The sequence below is a fragment of the Hylobates moloch genome, unplaced genomic scaffold, assembly GCF_009828535.3.
Source record: "Hylobates moloch isolate HMO894 unplaced genomic scaffold, HMol_V3 SCAFFOLD_22, whole genome shotgun sequence".
Classification (NCBI taxonomy): domain Eukaryota; kingdom Metazoa; phylum Chordata; class Mammalia; order Primates; family Hylobatidae; genus Hylobates; species Hylobates moloch.
The window spans coordinates 43521691-43549213 of NW_026652297.1; the positions used below are offsets into that span (position 1 = coordinate 43521691).

The 27523-nt window shown below is 41.7% G+C and overlaps 1 protein-coding gene across 4 annotated transcripts in view; it reads left to right on the top strand.

Moving 5' to 3' along the window:
• The window catches only part of TACC1 (transforming acidic coiled-coil containing protein 1), a 124199-nt gene that overhangs the window by 12541 nt on the left and 84135 nt on the right, over positions 1-27523 (top strand). For 2 of the 4 annotated variants that reach the window (XM_032144316.2, XM_032144319.2), the window contains exon 1: positions 16516-16650. The exons of 1 other annotated variant lie outside the window; for it this stretch is intronic. In XM_032144316.2, coding sequence (XP_032000207.1) covers positions 16574-16650 — 77 coding nt within the window. In that variant the 5' untranslated portion in view covers positions 16516-16573. Of the gene's footprint in view, positions 1-16515; positions 16651-27523 lie in introns of those variants that run through there. One more of the 4 variants, XM_032144314.2, reaches the window with a different exon arrangement.

Sequence of the window (27523 nt, forward strand, 5' to 3'; positions counted from 1 at the left end):
CCTTGATTGTTTTGCTAAGCCAAGGCATTTAAAAAAATATTCATGCTGCTATTTTTTTTTTTTTTTTTTGAGATGGAGTATCCCTCTGTTGTCCAGGTTGGAGTGCAATGGCGTGATCTCTGCTCACTACAACCTCCACCTCCCAGGTTCAAGCAATTCTCCTGCCTCGGCCTCCTAAGTAGCTAGGATTACAGGTGCCCACCACTACGCCTGGCTAATTTTTTTTTGTATTTGTAGTAGAGATAGGGTTTCACCATGTTGGCCAGGATGGTCTCAAACTCCTGACCTCAGGTGATCTGCCTGCCTCTGCCTCACAAAGTGCTGGGATTACAGGCAGGAGCCACTGCGCCTGGCCCATGCTGTTATTTTTACACAGTGAACCATGCATACTGATTTTAATTCCAAAGGCTCACAAATTAAAGAGCTTCCTTGAACCCTGGCCCTCAGGATTCTTGCAGTCTCCTGGTTTTTCTGTCTGCTTTGTCATTTCTCAGTGGAATGACTAAAGCCAGAACCTGCTGGGTTAGCGAATGGAAATAAAGTATTGGTGGATGAACTCTTCCTGCCCTGCCCTTCCAAGACTAGACTGTGGGGTTGGAATCCATGTTTCAATACCCAAACACTGCACCAGCTCACGACTACAAAATTAGATGAGACCCAAAAAAATACAAAGAGTCAATATTCCAAGAAGACACTTGCGGTTACTGGGTCCAAGATGTTTGAATTATAGGTAGACTCTATCTCTGCCAGGGACTAAAATACTGCCAGGGCATAAAAAATAGCCTGTTTAAAAAAAAATCAATAAAAATCTCAGAAAGGGCACACTGTCCCTGAACCATTATATACAAAAAGAAATGACAAGTAAATGGAACAAAACAATAGAACTTTATAAACACAAATGCTATTATTCCTCTCCCTGAAAATACAGACTGACACTGTACCCTTGGCAGCTGTTTCCACAGCAGGGAAGCAGAGTCACAGGTCTGAAGCATGAGTTCTCTTCTGGAAACCACCTACTGATTATAGGTGACAGTTGCATCACCTTGAAATGGAGAAACAAAGACTTTTTTTTTTTTTTTTGCCAGAATTCGGCATTGCTAGCACAAAGTGTTAGAAAACAGTGACACACAGAGTGGCTGGTAGAACTGCAGAGGAATTTCTGAAAGTGAGCCTTAGGCAAAAGGTTGGAAACTTGTGCTGGAAACTTACCTTGTGATTAAGCATGTGACTCCCACCTGACTTAATTCTCTTCCAGTCCCAAGGGTTCCAAGGCCAGAGAAAGGTCCTGGTCTTGATTGCTGGCATGTTTACTCTTCCAAGTACACTGAGATCAAATGCAAAGACAAACCATCAAAGGTAACTCTTTTCTTTGACATTGAATATACCTGGGATGGATTTTAAAGTAAAAATTTTTATTTCCTAGTGAAAAATAACAGATATGTAATCTTTGTATTTGGATTAAGTGTGAATGAAGGAAATAATGATCGAGGAAAGAACAAAGGACTAGGTGGTGATGATGAAAGTTGAGTCCTGGTTCTGGCTTTGCTACTAACTATAACTTGGGCAAGTCTGTACTTCTGCTGCATAGAATATATTTACTTACTTCTTTTTTTGCTTGTTTGTTTTGGTTTTATTTCGAGACAGAGTTTCACTCTGTCACCCAGGCTGGAGGGCAGTGGCACGATCTCGGCTCACTGCAACTTTCATCTCCCAGGTTCAAGCAATTCCCCTGCCTCAGCCTCCCGAGTAGCTGGGGCTACAGGTGCGCACCACCACACCCGGCTAATTTTTGTATTTTTACTGGAGACAGGGTCTCACCATGTTGGCCAGGCTGGTCTCGAACTCCTGACCTCAAGAGATTCACCCGTCTTGGCCTCCCAAAGTGGTGGGATTATAGGCGTGAGCCACTGCACCCAGCCAACTTACTTCTTTACTTGTGTAAATGAAAGAAGGTGGAACTATATGGTCTCTGAGGGCCTTTCCAGCTCTGTTCTGAGAGTCAATTTCTTAGTTTTGATTTTTCATTGTTTAGGCAGTGCCAAAACAATAATGTCAGGTGGATTAGGGTACGGATTTGCAAGAGGTTCATCCTGAGGCTGGTAGCAGGCCCCAAAAAACTCTTACCTCATCCATCATTTTTGCAAAGATGAATTCACAGTAAGACAGACATCAAGGTAGGCATTCAGTATATATTTGTTGAATGAATGAATGAATGAATGAATAACTCAGGCAGCCTTGAGGAGGAAGAGAAAGGAAACATTTTGCCAGAAGAAATACAAGAGGAAATGTATTGGGGACAGGGGATGGATTTGCTTGATAATAATGGTTGGGGGGCGGTTTTATAGACATTTTCAGCTGCAGCCGAACTTTAGCCCTGGGCAGTTGTAGGGTTAGGGCTAGTTTACAGAGCACTCCTTATCTATAGAGTAGGGTGAAATGATTGCTGGCAAGGCTGCTAAGAAATACAGTTCTTCCAGGTACAGGTGGCTTAACTACAAGATAATGGTACTCTTTTTCTGTTCAATTTAATAATGAGTATTAATTAGGATTTGATCTGGCTGAGTGTCATAGAAACTCAAAATAATAGTGACTAAATGATATATATGTTTATTTTTCTCTCCTGTAAAAGAAATCTGGGCCAGGCTTAATGGCTCATGCCTGTAGTCTCAGCTGTTTGGGAGGCTGAGGCAGGAGGATCACTTGAGCCCAGGAGTTGGAGGTTGCAGTGAGCTATGATTACACCACTGCACTCTAGCCTGGGCGACAGAGTGACACCCTGTTAAAACAAAACAAAACAAAAAAGAATTCCCGGTGGGCAAGATAGAGCGGGTTCAAAGCCTCCATGGTTTCAGGGATTCAGTCTCCTTTAACCTCAGCACATGGCTTGTACTTCAAGATTAATTATGGCTGCTTGACGGCTGGTCCGAAGGTAGTGAGTTGTGTCAACTGATTGTCCACAGTCAGTTACAGATCAGACTCCTTATTCTACTCTATCCCCCTTCTCACTAATGCACTTGACAGGTCTTGAAAAATAATATGTGGCTGCTTGAATTCAGCGATCCCATCAGTATCACAGTCAGCAGGGAAAAGAAAAGACCAATAAAGGGCTAACCTCCGCATTCCCCATTCATGACACTTCCTGGAAGTTGAACTTGACACTTCTATTTTCTTTTTTCCTTTTTTTGTATTTTTAGTACAGACGAGGATTCACCCTGTTGGCCAGGCTGGTTTTGAACTCCTGACCTCAGGTGATCCACCCGCCTCAGCCTCCCAAAGTGCTGGGATTACAGGCATGAGCCACCGCACCCAGCCTGACATTTCTATTTTCATCCCATTGACTAAAACCTAGTTACTTGGCCAAACCTGGGTGTAATGGAGACTGGGAAATGCACCTTTTCTTCATAATAGCTGTGTGCCTAGCTATCAGGGTTGGGTTTTGTTTATTTGTTTGTTTGTTTGTTTGTTTTACTTAGAGAGAAAGGGAGAAGTGATACTAGGAAATAGTAGCTTCTGCCACTTTGAGAGATGACAGACTTATTCCAACCACATGATGATGCCCCCATTGCTCAATTCCTTTGGCCTGTATCGCTTAAAATTGCCCATCAGGGTCCATAGGAACTATTTTCGGTATTATTTGATTTTAAAAGTAGTCCAAGTCCACACAGGACAATTGCGATGAGTAGTCGGCCGGGTGTGGGAGTGGGTGATGAAACTGAATATGACCATAAGAATAATATATGGGCTTCTGCTTCTGGGTATTATAGATGATTCTGGGTATTATGACCATTCCTGCAGAAAATAACTCTAAAATCTGGACATGATACACAAAGTGACTGCCTAAAGTAGCTGAAGAGAGGACATAAGTGGATCGCTTCTGCTGTTGCGTGTTGGCTTGGAGAACAGAAGATGAGGAGCCAAATAAGCAAGTCCTTCAGCCCCAGGCTCCTTGCACAGGGCTGCATGTAGGCTATGCATTCTGGGGAGTGAGGAGATCATGAATGCTGAAAATAAATGAAGGAATCCAGAAAAGCAAGAGTCAAAGAGGGCATCTGCAGGCCAAATCTCTGATCAACCCCTGACCCACATACACACAAAATACACTCAAAGCAGCTCAGCTAAAGACAAAGATCTGCACTCAGACTAGAGTTGCCTCCCCAGAAACAGAGCTAGCAGTTCAGGCCCAGCAAGAAAATTACCTGCAAAACAAAGGAAAAACAACACTCATCAGAGAAAAAGAACGGAATCTGAAATCTTCACAACTTAGCATTCATCATATCCAAGATTGAAACCCAAATTATGTGACATATTTAAAAACCAGGAAAACGGAACATAGTCTTAAGAGAAAAGTCTATCAAATCTGACCTGGAGATGAATAATATATTGAAACTTAAAAGGCAAGAATTTTAATTTTTGTTTTCTCGGTTTTTTTCTGTTTGTTTGTTTGTTTTTGTTTTTGCTTTTGAGATGGAGTCTTGCTCTGTTGCCCAGGCTGGAGTGCAGTGGTGCGATTTTGGCTCACTACAGCCTCTGCCTCCTGGGTTCAAGCAATTCTCTGGTCTCAGCCTTCCGAGTAGCTGGGACTACAGGCTCATGCCACCACGCCCAGCTAATTTTTGTGTTTTTAGTAGAGACAGGGTTTCACCACATTGGTCAGGCTGGTCTTAAACTCCTGACCTCAGGTGATCCACCCGCCTCGGCCTCCCAAAGTGCTGGGATTGCAGGCGTGAACCACAGTGCACAGCCTTGTTTTCTGGGGTTTTTTTTGAGACAAGGTCTCACTCTGTCACACAGGCTGGAGTGTAGTGGTGCGATCCCAGCTCACTGCAGCTTTAAATTCCTGGGCTCAAGCAATCCTTTTGCCTCAGCTAACATGCTCGGCTAATTTTTAAATGTTTTTTGTAGACATGGGGTCTTGCTATGTTGCCTAGGCTGGTCTTAAACTCCTGGCTTCAAGCAATCCTCCCACCTTGGCCTCCCAAAGTGGTAGGATTATAGGTGTAAGCTCTCCTGCCCAGCCGGCAAGGGCTTTAAAGTGTTACGTTATTTTATAGTTTTAGGAGGTTTTATAGCTCTCTACAATGAAGTTTAAAAATTAAGAAAAAAAGCTTGTTTTTGATGAATCAAAATCTCAGCACAGAAATGGGACATTTCATCAGAGAAATAGATACAATGAAGAAGAGCCAAATGGAAAGCCCCCTTTTTTGGTTGCTCTCTTTCTGCTTTCAAGGTTTATATTAGCTTGACTTAGATGTGTCTTGGAGTGGACTTCGTTATGTCCATTCTACTTTGTGTTTGTCTAATATCTTGAATCTGCAAATCTCTGACTTTTATTACAGCTGGGAAGTGTTTGGTTATTATTTCATTAAATATTTTTTCTACTTGAGTTTCTTCTCTCCCTCTGAGATTTCAATTACATATACGTTTGTTTGATATCATCTAACAAGTCTCTGAGATTTTGTTCATTATGTTCTAAATCTTCTTCCACTCTGTTACTCATTTTGAGTAATTTTGATTGATCTGTCTTAAAATTTACTCTTTCCTTTAACATGTCCACTTGGCTGTTAACTCCATCTGGTGAATTTTCTACTTAAGAAATTATGGCGGGGCGCAGTGGCTCACGCCTGTAATCCCAGCACTTTGGGAGGCCGAGGCGGGCGGATCACGAGGTCAGGAGATCTAGACCACCCTGGCTAACACGGTGAAACCCCGTCTCCACTAAAAATACAAAAAATTAGCCGGACGTGGTGGCGGGCGCCTGTAGTCCCAGCTACTCGGAGAGGCTGAGGCAGGAGAATGGCGTGAACCCCGGGGGGCGGAGCCTGCAGTGAGCCGAGATCGCGCCACGGCACTCCAGCCTGGGCGACAGCGAGACTCCATCTCAAAAAAATAAATAAATAAATAAAAAGAAATTATACTTTTCAGCTGTAGAATTTACATGAAGAAGTACATTATCAACTGTAAATGGGCCATGAAAAGTTAAGGTTGAATTTTGTAATTTGTAAATCAACTATTAAACATAGTGCAGAATAGCTGTAAAGCATCAGGAAAATTAAAATAGAATAGATCTTAACATATTAAGTAATTTTTAAAGGTGGAAAATAAGAAATGAAGAAACAAATGTCAGAGGAGACAAATAGAAAACAAAATAAAATAAAAATGATAGACTATACCCAACCATTTCAAAAATTACATTAAGCATTTATGAGCTAAACACTCCAATTAAAAGATAGAGATTAATGATTGTTTTTAAATGGATACAAAAACAATTATAACATCTCACCAAAGAAGATACACAGATGCCAAAAAATTTGAAAAGCCGTTTAATAGTATATGTTATTAGGTAATTACAAATTAGAACAACAATGAGATACCACTACACATCTACTAGAATAGCCAAAATTCAAAATGCTAACACCACCAAATGCTGGTAAGGATGTGGAACAACAGAAACTGTCATTCATTGTTGATGGGAATGCAAAATGGTTTGGCCACTTTGAAAGAAAGTTTTGACAGTTTCTTGCAAAACGAAACATACTTTTACCATATGATTCAACAATCTTACTCCTGGGTATTTACCCAAATGAGCTGAAAACTTATGTCCACACAAAACCCTGCACATGGATGTTTATAGCAACTTTATTCATAATTGCCAAAAGCTGGAAGCAATCAAGATGTCCTTCAGTAGGCAAATGGATAAACTGTGATATATCCAGACAATGGAATATTATTCAGTGTTAAAAAGAAATGAGCTGTCAAGCCATGAAGACATGGAGGAATGTTAAATGCATATTACTAAGTGAAAAAAGTCAATTTGAAAGGGCTGTGTACCGGATGGGTCAAACTATAAGACATTCTGGAAAAGGCAAAACTATGGAGACAAAAAGATCAGTAGTTGCCAAGGGTTGGGCAGATGAAAGGATGAATAGATGGAACATAGAAGATTTTTAAAGGAATGCACCTGTCCTATATGATACTGTCATGGTGGCTACATGTACATAAATACATTAGACATTTGTCAAAACTCATAGAATGTATAATACCAAGAGCAAACTCTAAAGTAAACTATGGACTTTGGATAATAATGATACATCAGTGTAGGTTCATTGATTGTAACAAATGTACCACTCTGGTATGGGATGTTGATAGTGGAGAGGCCATATGTGTAGGGGTAGGGGGTGTGTGGGAACTCTCTGTACTTTCATCTCAATTTAGCTGTGAATCTAAAACTGCTCTAAAAAAATAAAATCCATTTTTTAAAAACCTAAATATAAACCATGTGCAAAGACATACTTTCAATATAAAGATAGAAGGAAACCAAATATAGATGGATAGAAAAAGATATATCATGTAAATAGTAAGCACAAGAAAGCTGGAGTGGCTACATTAGTATCAAATAAAAATAGATTTCTTAAAAAAAGTATCATAAAAGATAAAGAAGGGCCCTTCAGAAGAAGAAAAGGAATAATTGATCAAGATGACATAAAAATTACAAATTTATTTGTGCCTAATAATAGTCTCAAATTACATAAGGCAAAAACTGATAGAATGAAAGGAAGAAATAGGCAATTATAATTGGAAATTTTAATGTCTCTCAGAAGTTGATAGAGTAACCAACAAAAAATCAGCAAAGACAGAAAATCCGAACAACGTTATCAATCACTTTGATCTAATTAATATTTTTAGAACATTTCACTCAGCAATAGCAAAATGCACATTTTTTTCAAGTGCACATGGAATGCTTACCAAGATAGACCATATTCTGGACCATAAAAAGTTTTAATAAATATTAAAAAGGTTGAAATCAAGTAGTTTGTTCTCTGACCACAATGAAATTAAGTTAGAAACCAAAAACAATAAGATAACTAGGAAAACCCCAAGTATTTGGAAACTAAACAACACACTTCTAAATATTTATTGGGCTAAAGACTAAATCACAAGAGAGATTGAAAATATTTTGCCCTGATGATAATATAAATACACGTATCAAAATTTGTGCAATGTAGCTAACATAGCACTTAGAGGGAAATTTACAGTTTTGAAAGCCTATACGAAGTGGGGAAAGGTCTTAAATCAATGATCTTAATTTTCACCATTAAAAAACAGAAAAAAAAGAGTAAACTGAACTCAAATAAGCAGAGGAAGAAAATAATAAAGATAATGACAGACATCAATGAATTAGAGAACAGAAAAAAAGATAAAAAAAATCATTAAAAGCAAAAAGCAGTCCTTTGAAAAAACTAATAAAATTGATAAATCTCAAGCCTGACTGGCAAAGAAAAAAAAAATGAACAATATCAAGAATGAAAGAAGGGACATTATTACTTTGGATATTGAAAGAATAACAATTCTCTATTGTTATGAACAACTTTATGACATTAAATGTGTCAGATGAAATGAACACATTCTGGGAAATACATAAATTATAAATCTAATCAAAGATGAAATAGAAAGCTTGAACAGCCCTGTATCAATTAAAGATATTGAATTTGTAATTAAAAACTTTCTGACAGAATTCTGGGTTCAGATGCTTCATTGATGAATTCTGACATTTATGAAAAAATAACACCAATCCTACAAAAACTGTTTAAGAAAATAAAGGAGGAGGCATGATTTTATGATGCCAGTATTATTCTAATTCTACAGCCAGATGAAGACATCTTAAGAAAAAAACTGCAGTCCAATATCCCTCATGAATATAAATGCAAAACTCCTCAACAAAATATTAGCAAGCCAAATCCAGCAGCATAAAAAAGGTTATACACTATGATCAAGTGGCAATGCAAAGTTTTTTTTGTTTTGTTTTGTTTTTTGGGTTTTTTTTGAGACGGAGCCTCACTCTGTCACCCAGGCTGGAGTGCAGTGGCGTGATCTCAGCTCACTGTAACCTCTGCCTCCCAGGTTCAAGCGATTCTCCTGCCTCAGCCTCCTGAGTAGCTGGGATTACAGGCGTGCACAACCACACCTGACTAATTTCTGTATTTTTAGTAGAGACAGGGTTTCACCATGTTGGTCAAGCTGGTCTCGAACGCCTGACCTCATGATCCACCCGCCTCGGTCTCCCAAAGTGCTGGGATTACAGGTGTAAGCCACTGTGCCTGGCCAATACAAAGTTGTTTTAACAGCTGACAGTTAATCAATGTAATTTAACAAATTAATAGAATAAAGACAAAAACACAGACACACTGGTGCAATGTAGCTAACATAGTACTTAGAGGGAAATTTATCGCTTTGAAAGCCTATAAGAAGGGGGTAAAAGGTCTTGTAGTCCTAGCCACTCAGGAGGCTGAGGCAGGAGGTTCATTGGAGACCAGGAGTTCAAGGCTATAGTGCACTATCATTGCACCTGTGAATAGCCACTGCACTCCAGCCTGGGCAACATAGCAAGATCCTGTCTCTTAAAGAAAAAAAGGAAGAAGGTGAAAACAATATGATCAGTTCAATAGGTGCAGCAATAGCATTTGTCAAAATTCAACTCCCTTTTATCATTAAAAAAAACTTTCAGCAAATTAGGAATAAATTAAAACTTCCTCAACCTGATTAAGGGCATCTACAAAATCTGTCAGCTAACATCCTACTACAATGTGAAAAATCAATGCTTTCTACCTAAGATGAGGTAGAGGGCAAGGATGTTGGTTCTTACCATTTTTATTTAACTTAAATTGTATAGGAGTGCCTAGTCAGTGCAACAAAGTAAGGGAAAAATAAGGTATACATGTTAGAAAGAAATAAGTAAAATTGTCCTTATGTACAAGTGACATTGTATAGAAAACCCTAAGAAACCCACAATAAAAGTTATTAGAGGTACAAGGTTGCAGGATAAAATATACAAAAATCAATTAAAGGTTGCAGGATAAAATATACAAAAATCAATTCTATCTCACATAGTAGCAACTAACATTTAGAAAGTTAAATTATAAGACACTTTGTTTACAGTAGCATAAAATACTTAGCAAAAGACATGTATGACCTGTAGGCTGAAAACTATGAAACATGACAGGAAGATCTACATAAATGAACAGCTATACCGTGTTCATGGATTCAACGTCTCGATATTGTTAAGCTGGCAATCCTTTTTGAATTATTCAATAAACTCAATGCAATTCTTATGAAAATCCTAACATGGTTTTTTTTTTAATTTACAAGAGTATTTTAAATTTTATATGGGAAGTCAAAGGACCTAGTATAGCCACATCATTTTGAAAGAGGAGAACAATATCGGAACACTTCAACTACCTGATTTCAAGAACAACACGTGGCTCTGAAGGAATGAACCAATTTTATTCTTTGATCTATAAATTGGCATTTAAATAATTTCCAAATGAGGAGAGATGGGCACCTCTGAGATAAGCATGTGACTTCCCAAGGTGGCTAATTTGAAGGGTAATTCTCCTTTGGGATGATTGCTAAGGGAAAAAAAAAAAAACCATGTTGAACATAAGGTTTGTAATCAAGACAACTGGACTTAAATATTGGATGCACCATTCAGCTCTCTAAAACTGAGTATCTTCATCTTAAAATGGGATGTGCAGTGTAAGGATTAAGGCAGTAAAGTATAGAAGCTAAGCCATGTGCTATAGCACTGGAGCTAACTTACCCAGGTTTGAATCTAGCTTTGCCATTTTCTAGCTATGTGGCCTTGGGTATGTTTAACCTTACTATGCTTCATCTTGCTCATTTGTACAGGCACTGCTCGTTTTATTGCATTTCACTTTATTGCACTTCACATATATTGCATTTCTTACAAATGGAAAGTTTTTGGCAACCTTGTGTGGGATAAGTCTATTGGTGCCATTTTTCTAACAGCATGTACTCACTTCATGTCACTGTGTCAGCATTTTTTAGCAATAAAGTATTTTTAAAATCAAGGAATGTACATTTTTTTGGACATAGTGCTATTGCACACTTAACAGACTATCATATAGTGTAAACATAACTTTTATATGCACTGAGAAACCAAAAATTTTGTGTGATTCACTATATTGCAATATTCACTTTATTGCAGTGGTCTGCAATGGAACCTGCAATATTTCTGAGGTATGCCTGTAAACGAGAATACTAAAAGTGCCTAGCCATAGGGTTGTGGTGAACAGTAAATGAGTTAATAAATCTAAAGCACTTAGAACAGAATCTGAGCTCTATAAGTATTACCCACTGTTATTTTTTTCCCAGTGCTATGAGGCCCGAATGTGGTTACTTTTGCTAACCACCAAGCGTAGTTCCTAGTATCCAACAAATGTTAGTGCCCATCCCTCTGCAGAGCATAAGTAGCATTCTGGGGGTAGAGTTTGACACTGAAGGATGTATTTCGCAATCTTATAGGCAATCTTGAGTTTCAACAGCTTAAATTTTATTTCCTTGCTATTTTTCCAATGTTTAAAAAATACCTTTTTGGCCAGGCACAGTGGCTCACGCCTGTAATCTCAGCACTTTGAGAAGCTGAGGCGGACGAATTGCCTGAGCTCAGGAGTTCGCAACCAGCCTAGGCAACACGGTGACACCCTGTCTTTACTAAAATACAAAAAAATTAGCCAGGTGTGGTGGCGTGTGCCTGTAGTCCCAGATACTCGGGAGGCCGAGGGAGGAGAATTGCTTGAATCCAGGAGGCGGAGGTTGCAGTGAGCGGAGATCGGACCACTGCACTCCAGCCTGGGCGACAGAGCGAGACTCCATCTCAAAACAAAAACAAAAACAAAACCCCCAAAACCCCAAAACCAAAAAACAAAAGACAAAAAAACTTCTTGACCCAACTGTAACGTGCAAGTGGAAACCTTAACCATGGACATGAAATTCTACCCTACGTGGACACCATCACAGGCCATGTGTCCTCTTTGGCTCCAGCTGGTCATTGTGTTCAGCAGCCCGCTGACCCAGAGACTAACAAATAAGGGGCTGCCTCCTTCCCTCTCTTTTCATTCTCCTCCTCCTCCTTCTTGTGTCACAGGCAGGCATAAATTGCAGGGCACCAAAAAATAGTAGATTTTATTCTCTCTATGCTCTGTATCAAATGCAATACCAAGTAATGTCCAACTATGATCCTCCTGCCCTCTGCTTGAAGGAAAACTCCTCAGTTCTGTGAACGATTCTGAGCCCCAGAATTGGCATTATGAAATTTCTCAGTCATTGGGGACAGACAACAGCAGGGTTGCCCATAACTTACAGCTGGCCTCTGAGTGTACCATTTTAGAACCACACCAAGGGAGAGGACATGTTTCCATTTCTTTAATAACTTTGATCAGAGCATAAATTGTGATTGCATAATAACAATTCAGTATCATCATTAGGGATGCTGAAGTGTTGTGTTTTGTTTTGCTTTGTTTTTTGGAGACAGACTATCGCTGTGTTGCCCAGGCTGCAGTGCAGTGGTGTGATCACAGCTCATTGCAGCTTTGATTTCCTGGGCTCCAGTGATCCTCCTATTTCACCCTCCTGAGTATCTGTGACTGCAGGTGAGCCCCACCATACTCAGTCAATTTATTTTTTATTTTTTGTAGAGACGGGGGACTCTCTATGTTGCCCAGGCTGGTCTCAAACTTCTGGGCTCAAGAGATCCTCCCCTCTTGGCCTACCAAAGGGCTGAAATTACAGATGTGAGCCACCGTGTCCAGCCTTTTGTTTTTAATTGAAATATAAAAAGCAAGAAAGAGTTTAAACTCAGGGACATTAATCAGAGGAACTGCAGACATCCCACAGTCTATGCCTTTCTTGGAGATCTTCAGCCAGGCTCTGAGATGGAGAAACAGATCTTGGTTCTGCTTCCATGAGAGGGACAAAGCATTATATGTTGTGGGGTAAGATGTGTCTGGGGATATCTGGTCTGTCTTGGACATTTTTCCTGAAAAGCCCTCATAAGTTTACTTCACAAAGACAACACTTCCCTTCACTGTGTTCACTCGGCCTGGCCCAAAGCCCCAACTGCCATGCCAGTCAGGGCAGCAAACCCAGTAAACAACATAAAGCAAAACCAGTCAACACACAAGCATCTTTGCAGAGATGCCCTTTGGGTCCCATATGTTAAATCTTTTACATTATTTTACAGAGTTCCTTTTCCCCTTGTGTCAATTTCTCTGCAACACAAGCGGGTATAGGCTTCACTCTTTCCTCCCTTTCTTTCTTTCTTTCTTTCTTTCTTTCTTTCTTTCTTTCTTTCTTTCTTTCTTTCTTTCTTTTCTTTCCTTTCTTTCCTTTCTTTCTTTCCTTTCTTTCTCTCTCTCTCTCTCTCTCTGTCTCTCTTTCTTTCATTTTTTATGGCAGATCCTCTCTGTGCCCAGGCTGGAACAGTCACGACTCATTCACTGAACCCATTTTCATGTCTCAGCTTCCCACGTAGCTGGAATTACAGGCACGCACCACCACACTCGGCTAATTTTTTAAATTTTTAGTAGGGTTTAGGGGTTTCGCCACGTTGGCCAGGCTGGTCTCAAACTCCTGAACTCAAGTGCCACCTGCCTCAGCCTCCCAAAGTGCTGGGATTACAGGTGTGAGCCACCGCGCTTGGCCTTTTTCCTTTATTTTCAACAATTTTAGTGGCCCCACCCTGTGCCTTTCTGCACTAATAGTAGTAAGATTCTTCCCAGCAGCCCGTCCTGTCTACCAGAGAAAGAAAACTTTCCCATTCTCACCCTTTTCTCCTGCCTCTCCCCCTCCTGTCTTCCCTCAGAATGACCGACTGAGAATAAAGATCTTTCTCACTAGGAGAGGCTGAGTGTTCCTCTGAAGGGAACCGCAGCTCTGACAGGGTTATGTTTGCATTATCAATGACACTTCAATCACATTGCCATAGTGTTCCAAACAGACTGTGGGAGGATCTTGAACTTAAAAGAAAAATTATCTCAGAGGAGTTCAAGGCTGCAGCGAGCTATGATCATGCCACTGCACAGAGCAAGACCCTGTCTCTAAAAAAACAATTATCTGCCAAGAGTCAACTTTTCTTTAGCTATTTGAAATTCCTCATACAAAAATCTCAATTCCAGCCTCACTATACTTTTACTAATTGTTTATTTTCCCACTTCAAAATACTGTTTATGTCTACCATGTGTCAACATTCTGGACCTTGGGAACTTTCTGGCTAAGTAGACTAAAGATAATTTATAAAGAGGTAATCGAAGTCTGCTACATAAAAGAGAGATCTGGCTGGGCACAGTGGCTCATGCCTGTAATCCCAGCACTTTGGGAGGCCGAGGCAGGCGGATCACAAGGCCAGGAGTTCAATACAGCCTGGCCAACATAGTGAAACCCTGTCTCTATTAAAAATACAAAAAATAGCCAGGCATGATGGTGTGCGCCTGTAGTCACAGCTACTTGGGAGGCTGAGGCAGAAGAATCACTTGAACCCGGGAGGCGGAGGTTGTGGTGAGACAAGAGACAAGATAGTGCCACTGCACTCCAGCCTGGGCAACAGAGGGAGACTCCATCTCAAAAAAAAAAAAAAAAAAAGATCTGTTGTAAATGTAAATCTCCATTATGCGTTTTCTGATTCTTTCTGGAACAACTAAAATGTAGTCACATACATACATCTTTATTCCCCTATAGCTTCAAGAATGAAGTTAATGTTGAAAACAATTCTGTGTGCTTCACCACTGTCTCATTCATTCATTCAGCAAATAGTTATTGTATATAAACCAAGAACCAGGCACTGTGCTGGGCACTAAGCTAGAATACAGAGAAAAGGAGCATTCCCAGCTGGGCGTGGTGGCTTACACCTGTAATCCTAGCACTTTGGGAGGTCAAAGCAGGAGGATTACTTGAGGCTAGGAGTTTGAGACCAGCCTGGGCAACATAGACCCCATCTCTACAAAAAAAAAAAAAAAATTAGCTGGGTGTGGTGGCATTCACCTGTGGTCCCAGCTGCTGAAAAGGCTGAGGCAGGAGGGCTGCTTGAGCCCAGGAGTTCAAGGCTCCAGTGAGCTTTGATTGCACCACTGCACTCCAGCCTGGGCAACAGAAAGAGACACGGTCTTTCAAAACAACAACAACAACAAGAGTATTCCTGCCTTTAAAGAACTTATATTCTAGTGAAAGATCGACAAGTGAAGAGATTATTATTATTATTATTATTATTATTATTATTATTAGAGATGAAGTTGTGCTCTTGTTGCCCAGGCTGGAGTGCAGTGGCACGATCTTGGCTCACTGCAACCTCCACTTCCTGGGTTCAAGCGATTCTCCTGCCTCAGCCTCCTAAGTAGCTGGGATTACAGGCCTGTGCCACCATGCCCGGCTAATTTTTGTATTTTTAGTAGAGAGGGGGTTTCACCATGTTAGTCAGGCTGGTCTCAAACTCCTGACCTCAGGTAATCCACCCCCTAGGCCTCCCAAAGTGCTGGGATTACGGGCGTGAGCCACCGCGCCCAGCCGTGAAGAGATAGTTATAAAATAAGATTGGTAAATGCTTCGTTAGCAGAGTTAACAAGTGCTATAGAAGCCCTGGGAAGGACAGTGATAACATGGGTGTAGGATGCCTGCATCCATCACCAGTTGTAAGCGCCCACTGTGTGCCAAGCATGTTGGAGGAACAGTGAAATCAAAACAGATTCCCTGTCTTCATGGAGCTTACGTTCTAGCAAGGGAGACAGGCAGTAACAAAGAAGATGTAACATCAAGATGCAGGATGGTGTCATAGAAGGGAGGTTTGGGGAAGGATTCCAGTCTGCTGGAAAAAGCGCTAGAATAAGGACAGGTGGCTGGAGAGGAGGTGGGTGGGAGGCAGGAATGGGTGAGGAAGGGCATGAGAGATGCTCTAAAGGGAGTTGCTAGGTGTAGCTGGATCGCAGATGAGATGATAGGGATAGGTGTTTGTTTGTTTGTTTGTTTTTTCCTTACGACAGAGTTTGGAGGAAAATTCATTGCCTGGTTGTCAGAGCCTACAGGGACATTAAGAGCTAAAGATGAACATACTCCCTTGTTTTATAGATAAAGAAAACAAGACTCAGAGAGGGTGAAATAACTTGTTCCAAGTTACTCAGCTAGTTAGAGGCAGAACCAGAACCCAGTTTTCTGTGCATCGCAGTCCAGGCCTCCGCCTGTCTCAGGAGGCAGAAGCGGTTTAGGGGAAAGGCCACGCCCTTTGCAGGGCCGCCTGGGTCCCCCGACCCCGTCACACACCGCCCCCTCCTGCTGCTTCTCTGAACAGCAGCTCCCGGGGCCTCTTCCCGCCGCTTCCCTTCCAACCCCGGACACCAGCGGGCGGAGAGGGCGACGTCCGCGGATCGCGGGGTCCCGGGGGTGCCCGCACGCCTCGCGCCCTCCACCTGCTGCCCCTTGCCACCTAGGAGCACCCTTGCCGGGCGAGGAGGCGCCGCTGCCTGGGCTCCCCGCAGCCCCGCGCGCCCCAGGCGCTCCGCATCTCCAGGCGGCAGCACCCGCGGGGCCCTGCAATCCGCGGAGAAGTTGGCGGCATCTGAAGCCACCTCCTTCCCCGCTTTCCCAGCGGCGGGGACCCTACGGCCCGGCGCCCCACCCCGCCCTCCCTCGCCCCACCCTTCCTCCCGCCCCACCGCCTCCCCGCCCAGGGTCTGGGCACAGCCGCCCGCCGCACAGCACAGGCGGGTGCAGCCCCTGCGCCAAGTTCTGCGCCATGGGAGGCTCCCACTCTCAGACCCCGAGGGGCCGGGAACCCGCCGGGGAGAGGCACCCGAGACCCACGGAGACCGCGTGAGTCCCAGAGCCCTCTCCAGGGGCCGCCTTTGGGGGTTTGCGTGCCAGCCCGGGATGGAGCGCGCGGGGTCCCGTCCCAGAAAGGCTGGGAAGGTGGGGTTCCCGCTGGCGGCAGCAGGGCACGAGCGCTCCGAGTTTGGCCAGCAGGGCCTCGGGGGCGTCCGGCTGGGAGCGTCCTGCCAGGACCCCCACCGTGACCGGATCGCGTCCGGGCGTGACCGTAGTCCTGCCCCAGTACACGCTGCACTGGGGAGACAAGGGGACCCCGGCCTCGTCCAAGCAGAAAACGCACGTGTCCTAAAGAGCTCTGAAACATTCACAAGATAGTGTTATTTGCAGAGAGGTGAAACTATGAGAGAGGCATTCAAGTCTCAAAACGCAGCTGGCGTTGGCCCTCGGGGTCCAGGAATTTTGACGCAGTGCTTGCTGCTTGCAAGAACTCCCTCTCTTGTTTGCTCCAAGGGTTTCATGATGATCTCAGAAAAAAAAGGGCAGTATTGTAGCAGCAGCAATTAGGCTTTTGTTCTGGGACAGCAACAATTGGGGACACCAAGTACTGTAATGAAAGCTGTGAAGGGAAAGTTTTAGAGAACGTGATTAGGAGCAAGTCCTACGGTTTGAAAGATGGCCAATGCTTATTGACAGAGAGGGGATAACAATTTATTTGGAAACCAAATAGTCTTTAAATATTTATTTATTTATTTATTTATTGGAATGCATGCGTGTTTTGGAATTGTAGCAGTGTCAGGGAATCCATACTCTTTATTTTAATTCAGCCAATGTCAAAGCTATTTAGTTTGAGAAAGGTACGCTTAACCATCACAAAAGCAGCCTGGACCACGGGAGGGCTTTTGAATCATCTTTTCAAGGCAAAGTAGCTTTCGGAATATCCAAATGGCTAATTTTGGCTCCTAATGTTATCAATATTCACAAATATAAACTTACTTCAGGCAGCTTATTAAAAAGAATAGCTGACGCCAGGCGTGATTGGCTCACACCTGTAATCCCAGCACTTTGGGAGGCCGAGGGGGGCAGATCCCCTGAGGTCAGGAGTTGGTAGACCAGCTTGACCAACATGGTGAAACCCCGTTTCTACTAAAAATACAAAAATTAGCCTATCATGGCGGTGCGAGCCTGTAGTCCCAGCTATTTGGGAGGCTGAGGCAGGAGAATCGCTTGAACCCAGAAGGCGGAGGTTGTGGTGAGCCAAGATCGGGTCACTGCACTCCAGCCTGGGTGACAGAGGGAGACTCCATCTCAAAATAAGAAAAAAAAAAAAAAAAAAAAAGCTGAGATTTACTGAGCACATGACATGTGCAAAACACTTCTAAATGCCCCACATGTTATTTAACCCCCAAGAGCACTGAATTATTATAGTTCTTGTTACTGTCTTCATTTTACTGGTGAGGGAACTGAAGCACAGAACGATCAAGTAACCTCTCCAAGGTCACACATCTAGAAAGTGGTGGACCCCAGAGCTCATGCCACAGCCGCCTCCCACCCAAGAGCTGGAACTATCCTAGGAAACAATCAAAATTTGTCTCAACTGGCAGAGCACACCGTCCTTTTTCCTTTAATTTTGTTTGAATAAGGAGTAAATCTGCAATAGCAATGCTTAATAGCTAATTAGACAAAATTGCCACAGTCAATTTAACTTTCAAAAAACAAACATGAGAGGCAATATAACATTGAGATGAAGTTAAGAGTTTGGGAGGCAAAGAGCCATGGGTTTAATTTCTAGGTGCTGCTCCTTAATGCTGGAGATCTTTTATCTGTTCCTTAACTCCTCTGTGTCTGTTTCCTTATGTGTGAAACAGGAATGATAACAATATCTACTTCACAGGCTATTCTGAGGTTGACATAAAATCATGTATATATGAATAATAAGTTACAGTTTATCTCTGAGCAATATACTATTTTAGCTGAGGATGAAAGTTGACTATTTTTTGTAAATGTGTGGCCAAGTTTACTGTGTAACTTGAAAGTCAATAATGGAGTCTTTCACTGGCGGTATGCTGAAGAAATGAACTCAGGATGCAAGGTAGGGTTCAGTTGTTAGGGTGTTAAATTATCCAGTGCCTTGGCAGCCTACTTGTTTTACCTGTATAATATAAACATGTATAAAGGATCTCTCTCTTCATTGAGGCTCTGCATGCACCTTGAATCTTTTGCAGAGCTTGCCTAAAAACAATCAACATGAAAGCCCATCCTTGGTCTTTGCCTAGGAATACAGCCCCTCCCTGCTCAAGTGAATACATGAAGCACATAAACACATGCAGTCAGTACTGGGATTACTGCCCTCATCTGCATATGTAGACTCTGCTCAGTGAGGCAGCCTCACAAATCATTTGGCATGTCCAGGTGAAAGACTCTAGAAATGCAAGATTCCAACCTGTAATATACATGAAAAGCAAAAGGATGCTTTTTATCCAAGTTCTGGCTTGTTCAGATGTACAAGCGACAAGTGTCTCCAGGATACAAGAAAGTAGGAGGTTCATTGTTAATGTTACCCGGCTACAGACTTCCTGCCGAACATATGGCTGTCGTGGATAACGCTGACCTCAAGGAAGTTCTGCTACTCCGGCTGTAGCCTTTTCGAAATCTATTGTTCTTTTAAAAAAAAATACATGAAAGTCATGTGAATAATACATCAATGCTGGCATTTGTCTTTTGAGGGAGAAAGTATGTTTCAGAATGTTCACAATTTGTATTTCAGAATAATCTAATCAGGTACTAAAAGTAACTAGGTTAAATCTCTCTTACAAGAACTCTATTGTGAAATACAAACAAGCATAGATGTACATGAAAAGAAATGTCTGATTTTAAGATACAATTCATTATTATTGAGAATTGTAGCTGCTAACCTTCTCCAAACCCAAGAAGCCAATGAGCCAGCTTTGGTAAAAGCTAGTGGAAATTTCACTTCATTTATTCAAGGAAGCCGTACAGGAAGGTGATGAAGAGCAGAAATTGTGGAGTCAGGCAGACCTGGGTTGTAATCCCAGCTAGATCACTTAGGAGGTTAGTTTAGGAAACATTGGAAATACAGTTATTTAACTCTTCAGTTAGGCAAATTTCTGCATCTGTAAAATGGCAATAATAATCAGACCTAATTTTTTTTTTTTTTGAAATGGAGTCTCACTCTGTCACCCAGGCTGGAGTGCAGTGGCACAATCTTGGCTCACTGCAACCTCCAGGTTCAAGTGAATCTCCTGCCTCAGCCTCCTGAGTAGCTAGGATTACAGGCGCATGCCACCATGCCCAGCTAGTTTTTATTTTTGGTAGAGACGGGATTTCGCCATGTTGGCCAGGCTGGTCTCGAACTCCTGACCTCAAATGATCCACCCACCTCACCCTCCCAAAGTGCTGGGATTACAGGCGTGAGCCACTGCGCCCGGCCTCAGACCTAATTTTTGAAGTGGTGTATATTAGTAACACAATGGCCAGCACTTACTGTGTGTGCAATACATAGTTATTATGAACACATTTGCACGTATATGTACCCATGAACCAGATGCCATGCTGGGCTCTTTGGAAGGTATATTCATGAGTAAGGCAGGGTCTCTTCTGCAGAAAGTTTGATTTGTGTGCTAATTCTACAAGGTCTCTGAGAAAAGCAAGGCAATAACTTTTTTGAGTTAATTTTTTCCTCATTTTTCACTTCCATTTTCCAGAAAGTTGTACTACCAAGAGGATGGAAATGCATTTGGGAATATGATAGTCTGATGAAATGTTTGAAATCACTCATTCCTTAGTTGTTTATTTTTGGCCACGTGGCCAAGGTAGGTTTTCTACGAGTAGTGGGGAATTTGTGGAGAGATCTGAAGGATGAGACAAAGCAGAACCTGTGATTCATTGGGGAATATCATCTGGCATTTGTTGTTTAGCTTCTCTGCCTGGAATGTAAGATCTGCACCTGTTGTCAATTCTTACTAGTTAAGTTTCCAGACCGATCGTTTGCGTTTGGAATTTAGCATAACGAAAAGGTCAGTAGCAAAGTCAGGAGGAATTTCTGACGTCTTCAGTGATTTTGCCATGTGAATTTCTGATCAATTAGGTGCAGGCTATGTGATATTCTAGTGAACTGCAAAGTCAGCATCAGCTAGGGTGAAGTGCCTTTTAATGAGCACGTCACTATGGGACACATGTCCCTGACACTAAGAGGAAGGTGCTGGCTTGGAGGTTTTAGACACAAGAAAACATGACTTAAAATAACTAAACTTAGGGAGCAACATTTGTAAATTCATTGCTTTCAAATTTATAATATTGTTTACCACCTTCTCAACACAAAATATTTGTTGTCATTAAAAGCATGTCAGTTCCCATTTGCTATAGAAGTTTTTTAAATGTCCATGTGAAAATGTCTTAGTACACAATTAAGAGAGAGATTTAGAGCAAGTTTGTGGAGAAGACCCAGAGCAACCAGCCCTATGATGAAAAGGTAAAAAGAATTATAGCATTTAACTTGAAGAAGGGACCCAAGACATGTGGAAATATATAATTTTTAGGAGACGTTGGTTGGCTTCATCTCCCGTGAAGCCAATCTCGAAGGAAATGATTTGAATTGCATGGTAAGGGAATTATTTGTATCTACTGAATTTAGATATTGCAACTTCTAGACTATGAGGGTAGTTGAAATAGAAAAAGGAGTTAATAATGGGAAGAAAAATCCCTCTCTGCAAACCATTAAAAAGTAAGATAGATACTCTATCAAGAGTGCAACTCTGAGGGAATTCAGGTATAGTTTTGCTCTACCATTTCTTCTGTTTTTTAGCTGTAGTGGATAACTGTCCCCCACCGCTACCCCTCACCACAGTCTCTCTCAGCTGGTACATGGTTCAAGTATTAAAAATCAAGAAGAGGCTGGGTGTGGTGGCTCATGCCTGTAATCCCAACACTTTGGGAGGCCGATGCCGGTGGATTTCTTAGGTCAGGAGTTCAAGACCAGCCTGACCAATATGGTGAAACCCTGTCTCTACTAAAAATACAAAAATTAGTTGGGCGTGGTGGCACGCTTGTAGTCCCAGCTACTTGGGAGGCTGAGATGTGAGAATTGCTTGAACCTGGGAGGTGGAGGTTGTGGTGAGCCAAGATCGTGCCACTGCACTCCAGCCTGGGCGACAGAGCGAGACTCTGTCTAAAAAAAATAATAAAATAAAAATCAAGAAGAGAAACAAACAAAAAAAGAGGACAGCCGCTCATGTTCTGAGATAAGGAAGTGGATTATTTGAAGTCTAGGTTGGTTAATAGCCAGGGTGGGCTATAGGGCACATGAATTTGCTAATCCAAGGCCTGGAAATGCACTGATGCCATCCACCTGGCCATGGCACATGGAGGGCCCCCTTCTGAGGAAGCTCACTCTGGCTACTGTGGGTGCTTTTTGGTTGTTGTTTTTTATTGTGGTGAAAGATACATAACATAAAATTCACCATTTTAGCCATTTTTAAGTATACAACTCAGTGGCATTAAGTACATTGAACAACCATCACCACTACCCATTTCCAGAAGTTTTTCAGCATCCCAAACAGAAATTCTGTACCCATTAAACAATAACTTTTCACTCCTCCTTCCCCCAGCCCCCGGCATGCACCATCCTATTTTCTGTCTCTACACATTTGACTACTGTAGGTGCCTCATGTAAGTGGAAATGTACAGTATTTGGCTTTTTGTGACTGGTTTATTTCCCTTAGCATAATGTCCTCAAGGTGTGTCTATGTCGTAGCATGTATCAGAATTTCTTTATGGCTGAACAATATTCCGTTGTGTATATATACCACGTTCTGTTTATTCATTCATCTGTGAGTGAACACTTGAGTTGTCTCCATCTTTTGGCTTTTTTTTTTTTTTTGGACAGAGTCTCACTCTGTCACCGAGGCTGGAGTACAGTGGCGTGATCTTGGCTCACTGCAACCTCCAAATTCAAGCGATTTTTCTGCCTCAGCCTCCCTAGTAGCTGAGATTACAGGCATGCGTCACCAGGCCAGGCTACATTTTGTATTTTTAGCAGAGTCAAAGTTTCACCATGTTGGCCAGGCCGATCTCAAACTCCAGACCTGAGGTGATCCACCCGCCTCGGCCTCCCAAAGTGCTGGGATTACGGGCATGAGCCACCACTCCCGGCCCCACCTTTTGGCTCTTGTGAACAATTCTGCTTTGAGCATTGTTATACAAGTATGTGTGAGTCCCTGCTTGCAGCTCTTTGGAGTGTAAACCTAGGAGTTGGATTGCTGGATCATGTGATAACCCACTTCACTTTTTGAGGAACCACAAAACTGTCTTCCATAGTGGCTGCACCATTTGTCATTCCCACCAACAAATGCATGAGGACTCTAATTTTTTCACATTCTAACACTTGTTATTTTCTGTTGTTGTTTTTAAATAGGCATCCCAATGGGTGCGAAGTGGTATCTCATTTGTTTTGTTGTTGTTGTTGTTGTTTTAGATGAGTCTAGCTCTGTCACCCAGGCTGGAGTACAGTGGCACAAGCATAGCACACTGAAGCCTTGAACTCCTGGGCTGAAACAATCCTCCCACCTTAACCTCTAGAGTAGCTGGACCACAGGTGCACACCAACATCCCTAGCTGTTTGTTTTTAAAACAAAAAAAAATTGTGGAAATGGAGCTCTCGCTATATTGCCCAGGATATGGTCTCAAACTCCTGGCCTCAAATAATTCTCCCCCCTCAGCCTCCCAGAGTGCTAAGATTACAGGCGTGAGCCACCATGCCTGGCCTCATTTTGTTTTAGCATAAAGAAGACATCGCTTTGGAGATCTAAGGATTTTAGGAGTTGCATGCCAGGAAATGGAGTCAGAAACCAAATACATTATTTACAATATCACAATTGTAAAGAAAATAAACCACCCATAATCTCATCATCTGGAGATAATTGTTAACATGCTGGGACATTTTTTATAGTCTCTTTTTGTCCACCAAGTATATTTTTCAAAAATGAGGTTATGCTGTGTCTTTTGTATTCTCATGTTTTACTTAACATTATAAACATTTCTCTATATTACTTTACTGAATTCAAAAATATTATTTTAATGCTTGCTTAATGGTTCATTATCTGTATATACCATAATTTATTTTTTTCCTACATGCTTGATAGTTAGGTTGGTTATCATTTTTGCTCATATAAACAACACAGTTAATAAACATCCTTGTAATTCTTTGTACATTTCTGAGTAATAACTTAGGATACATTCCTAGAACTTCAATTACAGGGTCAAATAATGTATAGCAAGATTCTAAAAGTTGCTACATTACTATATATTGCCAAATTTCCCTCCTCCCCACAATTAATACCAAGTTAGAATCCTCCCAGCACTTCATGACAGTGACAGTCTCAGCATCCTTTTCTTTTCTTCTTTGACACTGAATCTCACTCTGTCACCCAGGCTGGAGTGCAATGGTGCGATCTCAGCTCACTGCAACCTCCACCTCCCTGGTTCGAGGGATTCTTCTGCCTCAGCCTCCTGAGTAGCTGGGATTACAGGCACCCACCACCATGCCCAGCTAATTTTTGTATTTTTAGTAGAGATAGGGTTTCACCAAGTTGGCCAGGCTGGTCTTGAACTCCTGACCTCAGGTGATTCACCCTCCTCGGCCTCCCAAAGTGCTGGGATTACAGGCATGGGCCACTGCGCCTGGCCCAGAGCATCCTTTTCAATGCTGGGCACTATCATTTTAAATCAATTTGGTAAAAAAAAAAAAAAAAAATGCAATCCTGTTTTAATTTTTTAATTCATTAGTAAGGGTTATGTTTAATTCATTAGTAAGAGAATGTTATGTTTATTAGCCATTTTGAATTCCTCAATTTCTTGTTATTTCTCCTTGCCTGTTATGGACTGAGATATTAATTTTTCCATATTTATTTGTAAGAATTCTTTATCTTTATATGATGAGGCCAGCTAGCATTTATTGAGCACTTACCATGTGCTAGGAAAATGCTAAGGTCTCAGCCGGGCGCAGTGGCTCATGCCTGTAATCCTAGCACTTTGGGAGGCCGAAGTGGGCAGATCACCTGAGGTCAGGGGTTTGAGACCAGCCTGGCCAACAACTTTGAAATACTGCTTAAAAAATTCAGTATCAGGCCGAGCACGGTGGCTCACACCTGTAATCCCAGCACTTTGGGAGGCCGAGGCAGGTGGATCACCTGAGGTCGGGAGTTTGAGACTAGCCTGGCCAACATGGCGAAACCCTGTCTCTACTAAAAATACAAAAATTAGCCAGGCATGGTGGCAGGAGCCTATAATCCCAGCTACTCAAGAGGCTGAGGCAGGATAATCGCTTGAACTGGGGGGATGGAGGTTGCAGTGAGCCGAGATCACACCACTACACTCCAGTCTGGTTGACAAAGTGAATCTCTGTCTCAAAAAAAAAAAAAAAAAATTCTGTATCATAACCTCTCTTTCTTTCTGTTTAACTCTTGATGGTTTTTGTTTCTTTTTTTTTTATGTGTAATTTTATTTCTGCCTCATTAAACCTCCTCTTTGTCTAGGCCAACATGAGTTTCCTCCTCCTCCAAGCACACATGTATTGAGCACGTGATTGTGAGAAAATCCTCAGATCATTGGAACTTGGTATGGAGTTACATACCTGTCCCTCCCCTCCAACCTGTGTGCTAATTATCTTATGGAAAATAACCTTTTTCTTGCCTTTTTCTCCCAAGAAAGCCTTGAGTCTCATCCAGAAGTCAGATAAGTGCTGGATCTCTTTTCTTTGCTTGAGTGACAAGTTGTTTTTTTCTGATTCTAAAGAAGGAGATTGCTGTCCATACATGAATATCCACAAGGCTAACACTGCCCCTTTATTAGTCAGGAAGATATTTGGTTTTCAGCTTTCCCTTGATGGTTTTTGTCTTTTTATTCCCATTCATTGAACAAATGTTAATCTTTTTCTTTTCACTCTCTTTCATTCAACAAGTATTAATTGACTGCCTTCTTATGTTCAGGCACTGTGAACATTATTATGTATGTGGGAATTTACACGAGCAGAAGAAAGCATTTCTAAATGTATGAAATCTGAATATTTGTTTATAATACTGTGGACGGGACATATGCCGAAAGTCAAACAAGAGGAAATGACCTTGTGAATGGGGGGGGGATGTGTGGAGCTGGAAAAAATATAGGACATCCATAACTGAGCTTTTCTCATAGATTTTTTTTTACCAGCCTAATCAATTTTCAGTCCATCTTAAGGTTGCATTTTAAGCATTTTAGCTTCCTCTGCTGAAATGGTGGAGCCTTCAAATGCTCTCGGTCATCAGTATGCTTTGTCAGGCATACATTTTTCAGGGACAGCCTTTAGAGTTTTTTTTTTGTAATAATAGGACATAAAGCACAAACAGATTTAATATAAGGAATGGCAAATGATGAACCACTGTTCTCTGCTCTTCCTTTATCTTCCAGCTCCTTTACTTTTATTTGTGGAGACTTGGTACCCTTGAAGAGTGACTATCCACAAGGATCCCTTACTTTGACATTGCTTCACTCCCTGAACGCTTACTGTTACAGATACTTTGGATGTAATTTTTTCTGTTTGTACAATTGTACAATAGTACAGTTTTATCTTTATCAATCTTATATGTCTGCTACATATGATATTAATAACACTTCCAGGCAAAATACATTATATTTAGCCTCCTTAAATTTAGGAATGTTACACAGAAACTTTAGAGTCCTGTCTATTTTTGGAGGTAGAGTAGTTCCATTTCTGAGAAAACCCATCCTGTTTATCTGTCTTATACTCTGCATGTTCTCATAAAAACCTGACGGCATGGAATGTCACCGGTAAAGATGGGAGCTCCCAGAAACATTACAAAGATGCTTTGCTGTACAGCAATAGTTCTGAAAACTGTTCAGAGATCCCTTGATAATATGATCAAACTTTTAGGGAACTTTCCTGGGGAAAATACACATATACACAATATGTGAAATGAGGATTGTCAGAGACCCTGAAACCTGTGCATTATCCCATTTAATCCTCTCATGGATCCCATGAAATAGACATTATTATATGCATTTTACAGATGAAGAAACTGAGGCTTGGAAAAGTTGAGAAACTAAGGCCACAGAGCTAGGTTTCAGTCCTGATGAACCTGCCTGAAGCAGAAGACACAAATTACCAGTCAATTCCAGAGTGTTTCTGCACCCAGGCAACTCATTAACCAGTGGAGGCTTCTGTTTATCTACTAGAAAAGGAGTTTTTGTGGCTATTTCCTACTGATAAGATAGTTTCAGGGAAGTAAATGTTTGAGAAAACATCGTCCAGCCCATTCTGTAGCTAAATAGCTATAGAGAAATCCTGTATTGCATTTACACAGAGCCGACAGAAGACCTCTCCTGGGTTTCTGTGCTGAAGTATTTTTGTCTATGAGTCTTGCTTTCCTAACAACGGCAAAATGTTATGTTTCTATGGCTACATCAAAATTGTTCTTAAATAGGGGTTTGAGAAAACAAAACTAGGAAGGCTTGGGCAAGATACGAAGGTAGGAAGATGACTGACATTTCCTCTGCCTTTTCACGCCTGTGTATCCATTGGCCTCAGAAGGCCCTTGAACCCCTTGATGATATTCAGGCTATGGCACTTCTGGGCAGATGTGTGTGAAGCCATGATTCCTAATAAGTGCCCTGTGGGCCATAGTAATGGCACTTGGGACCACAGGTCAAGTCCTTATAACCTGGGCCCTTTACAGTTGATACCCAAAGCAGAGATTGGCAGGTTCTCTTGAGGACAAGACTAGACCAAGAGATGTGTGCAAATTTCAGGAATAGCTGGCAATAATGGGGAAGAAGAGAGACAGAGAGAGTAGAGTCTAGAGTGGGCTTCTTTTACCTGTTTTCCATCTCCTTCCTGCTTCTTGCCAGG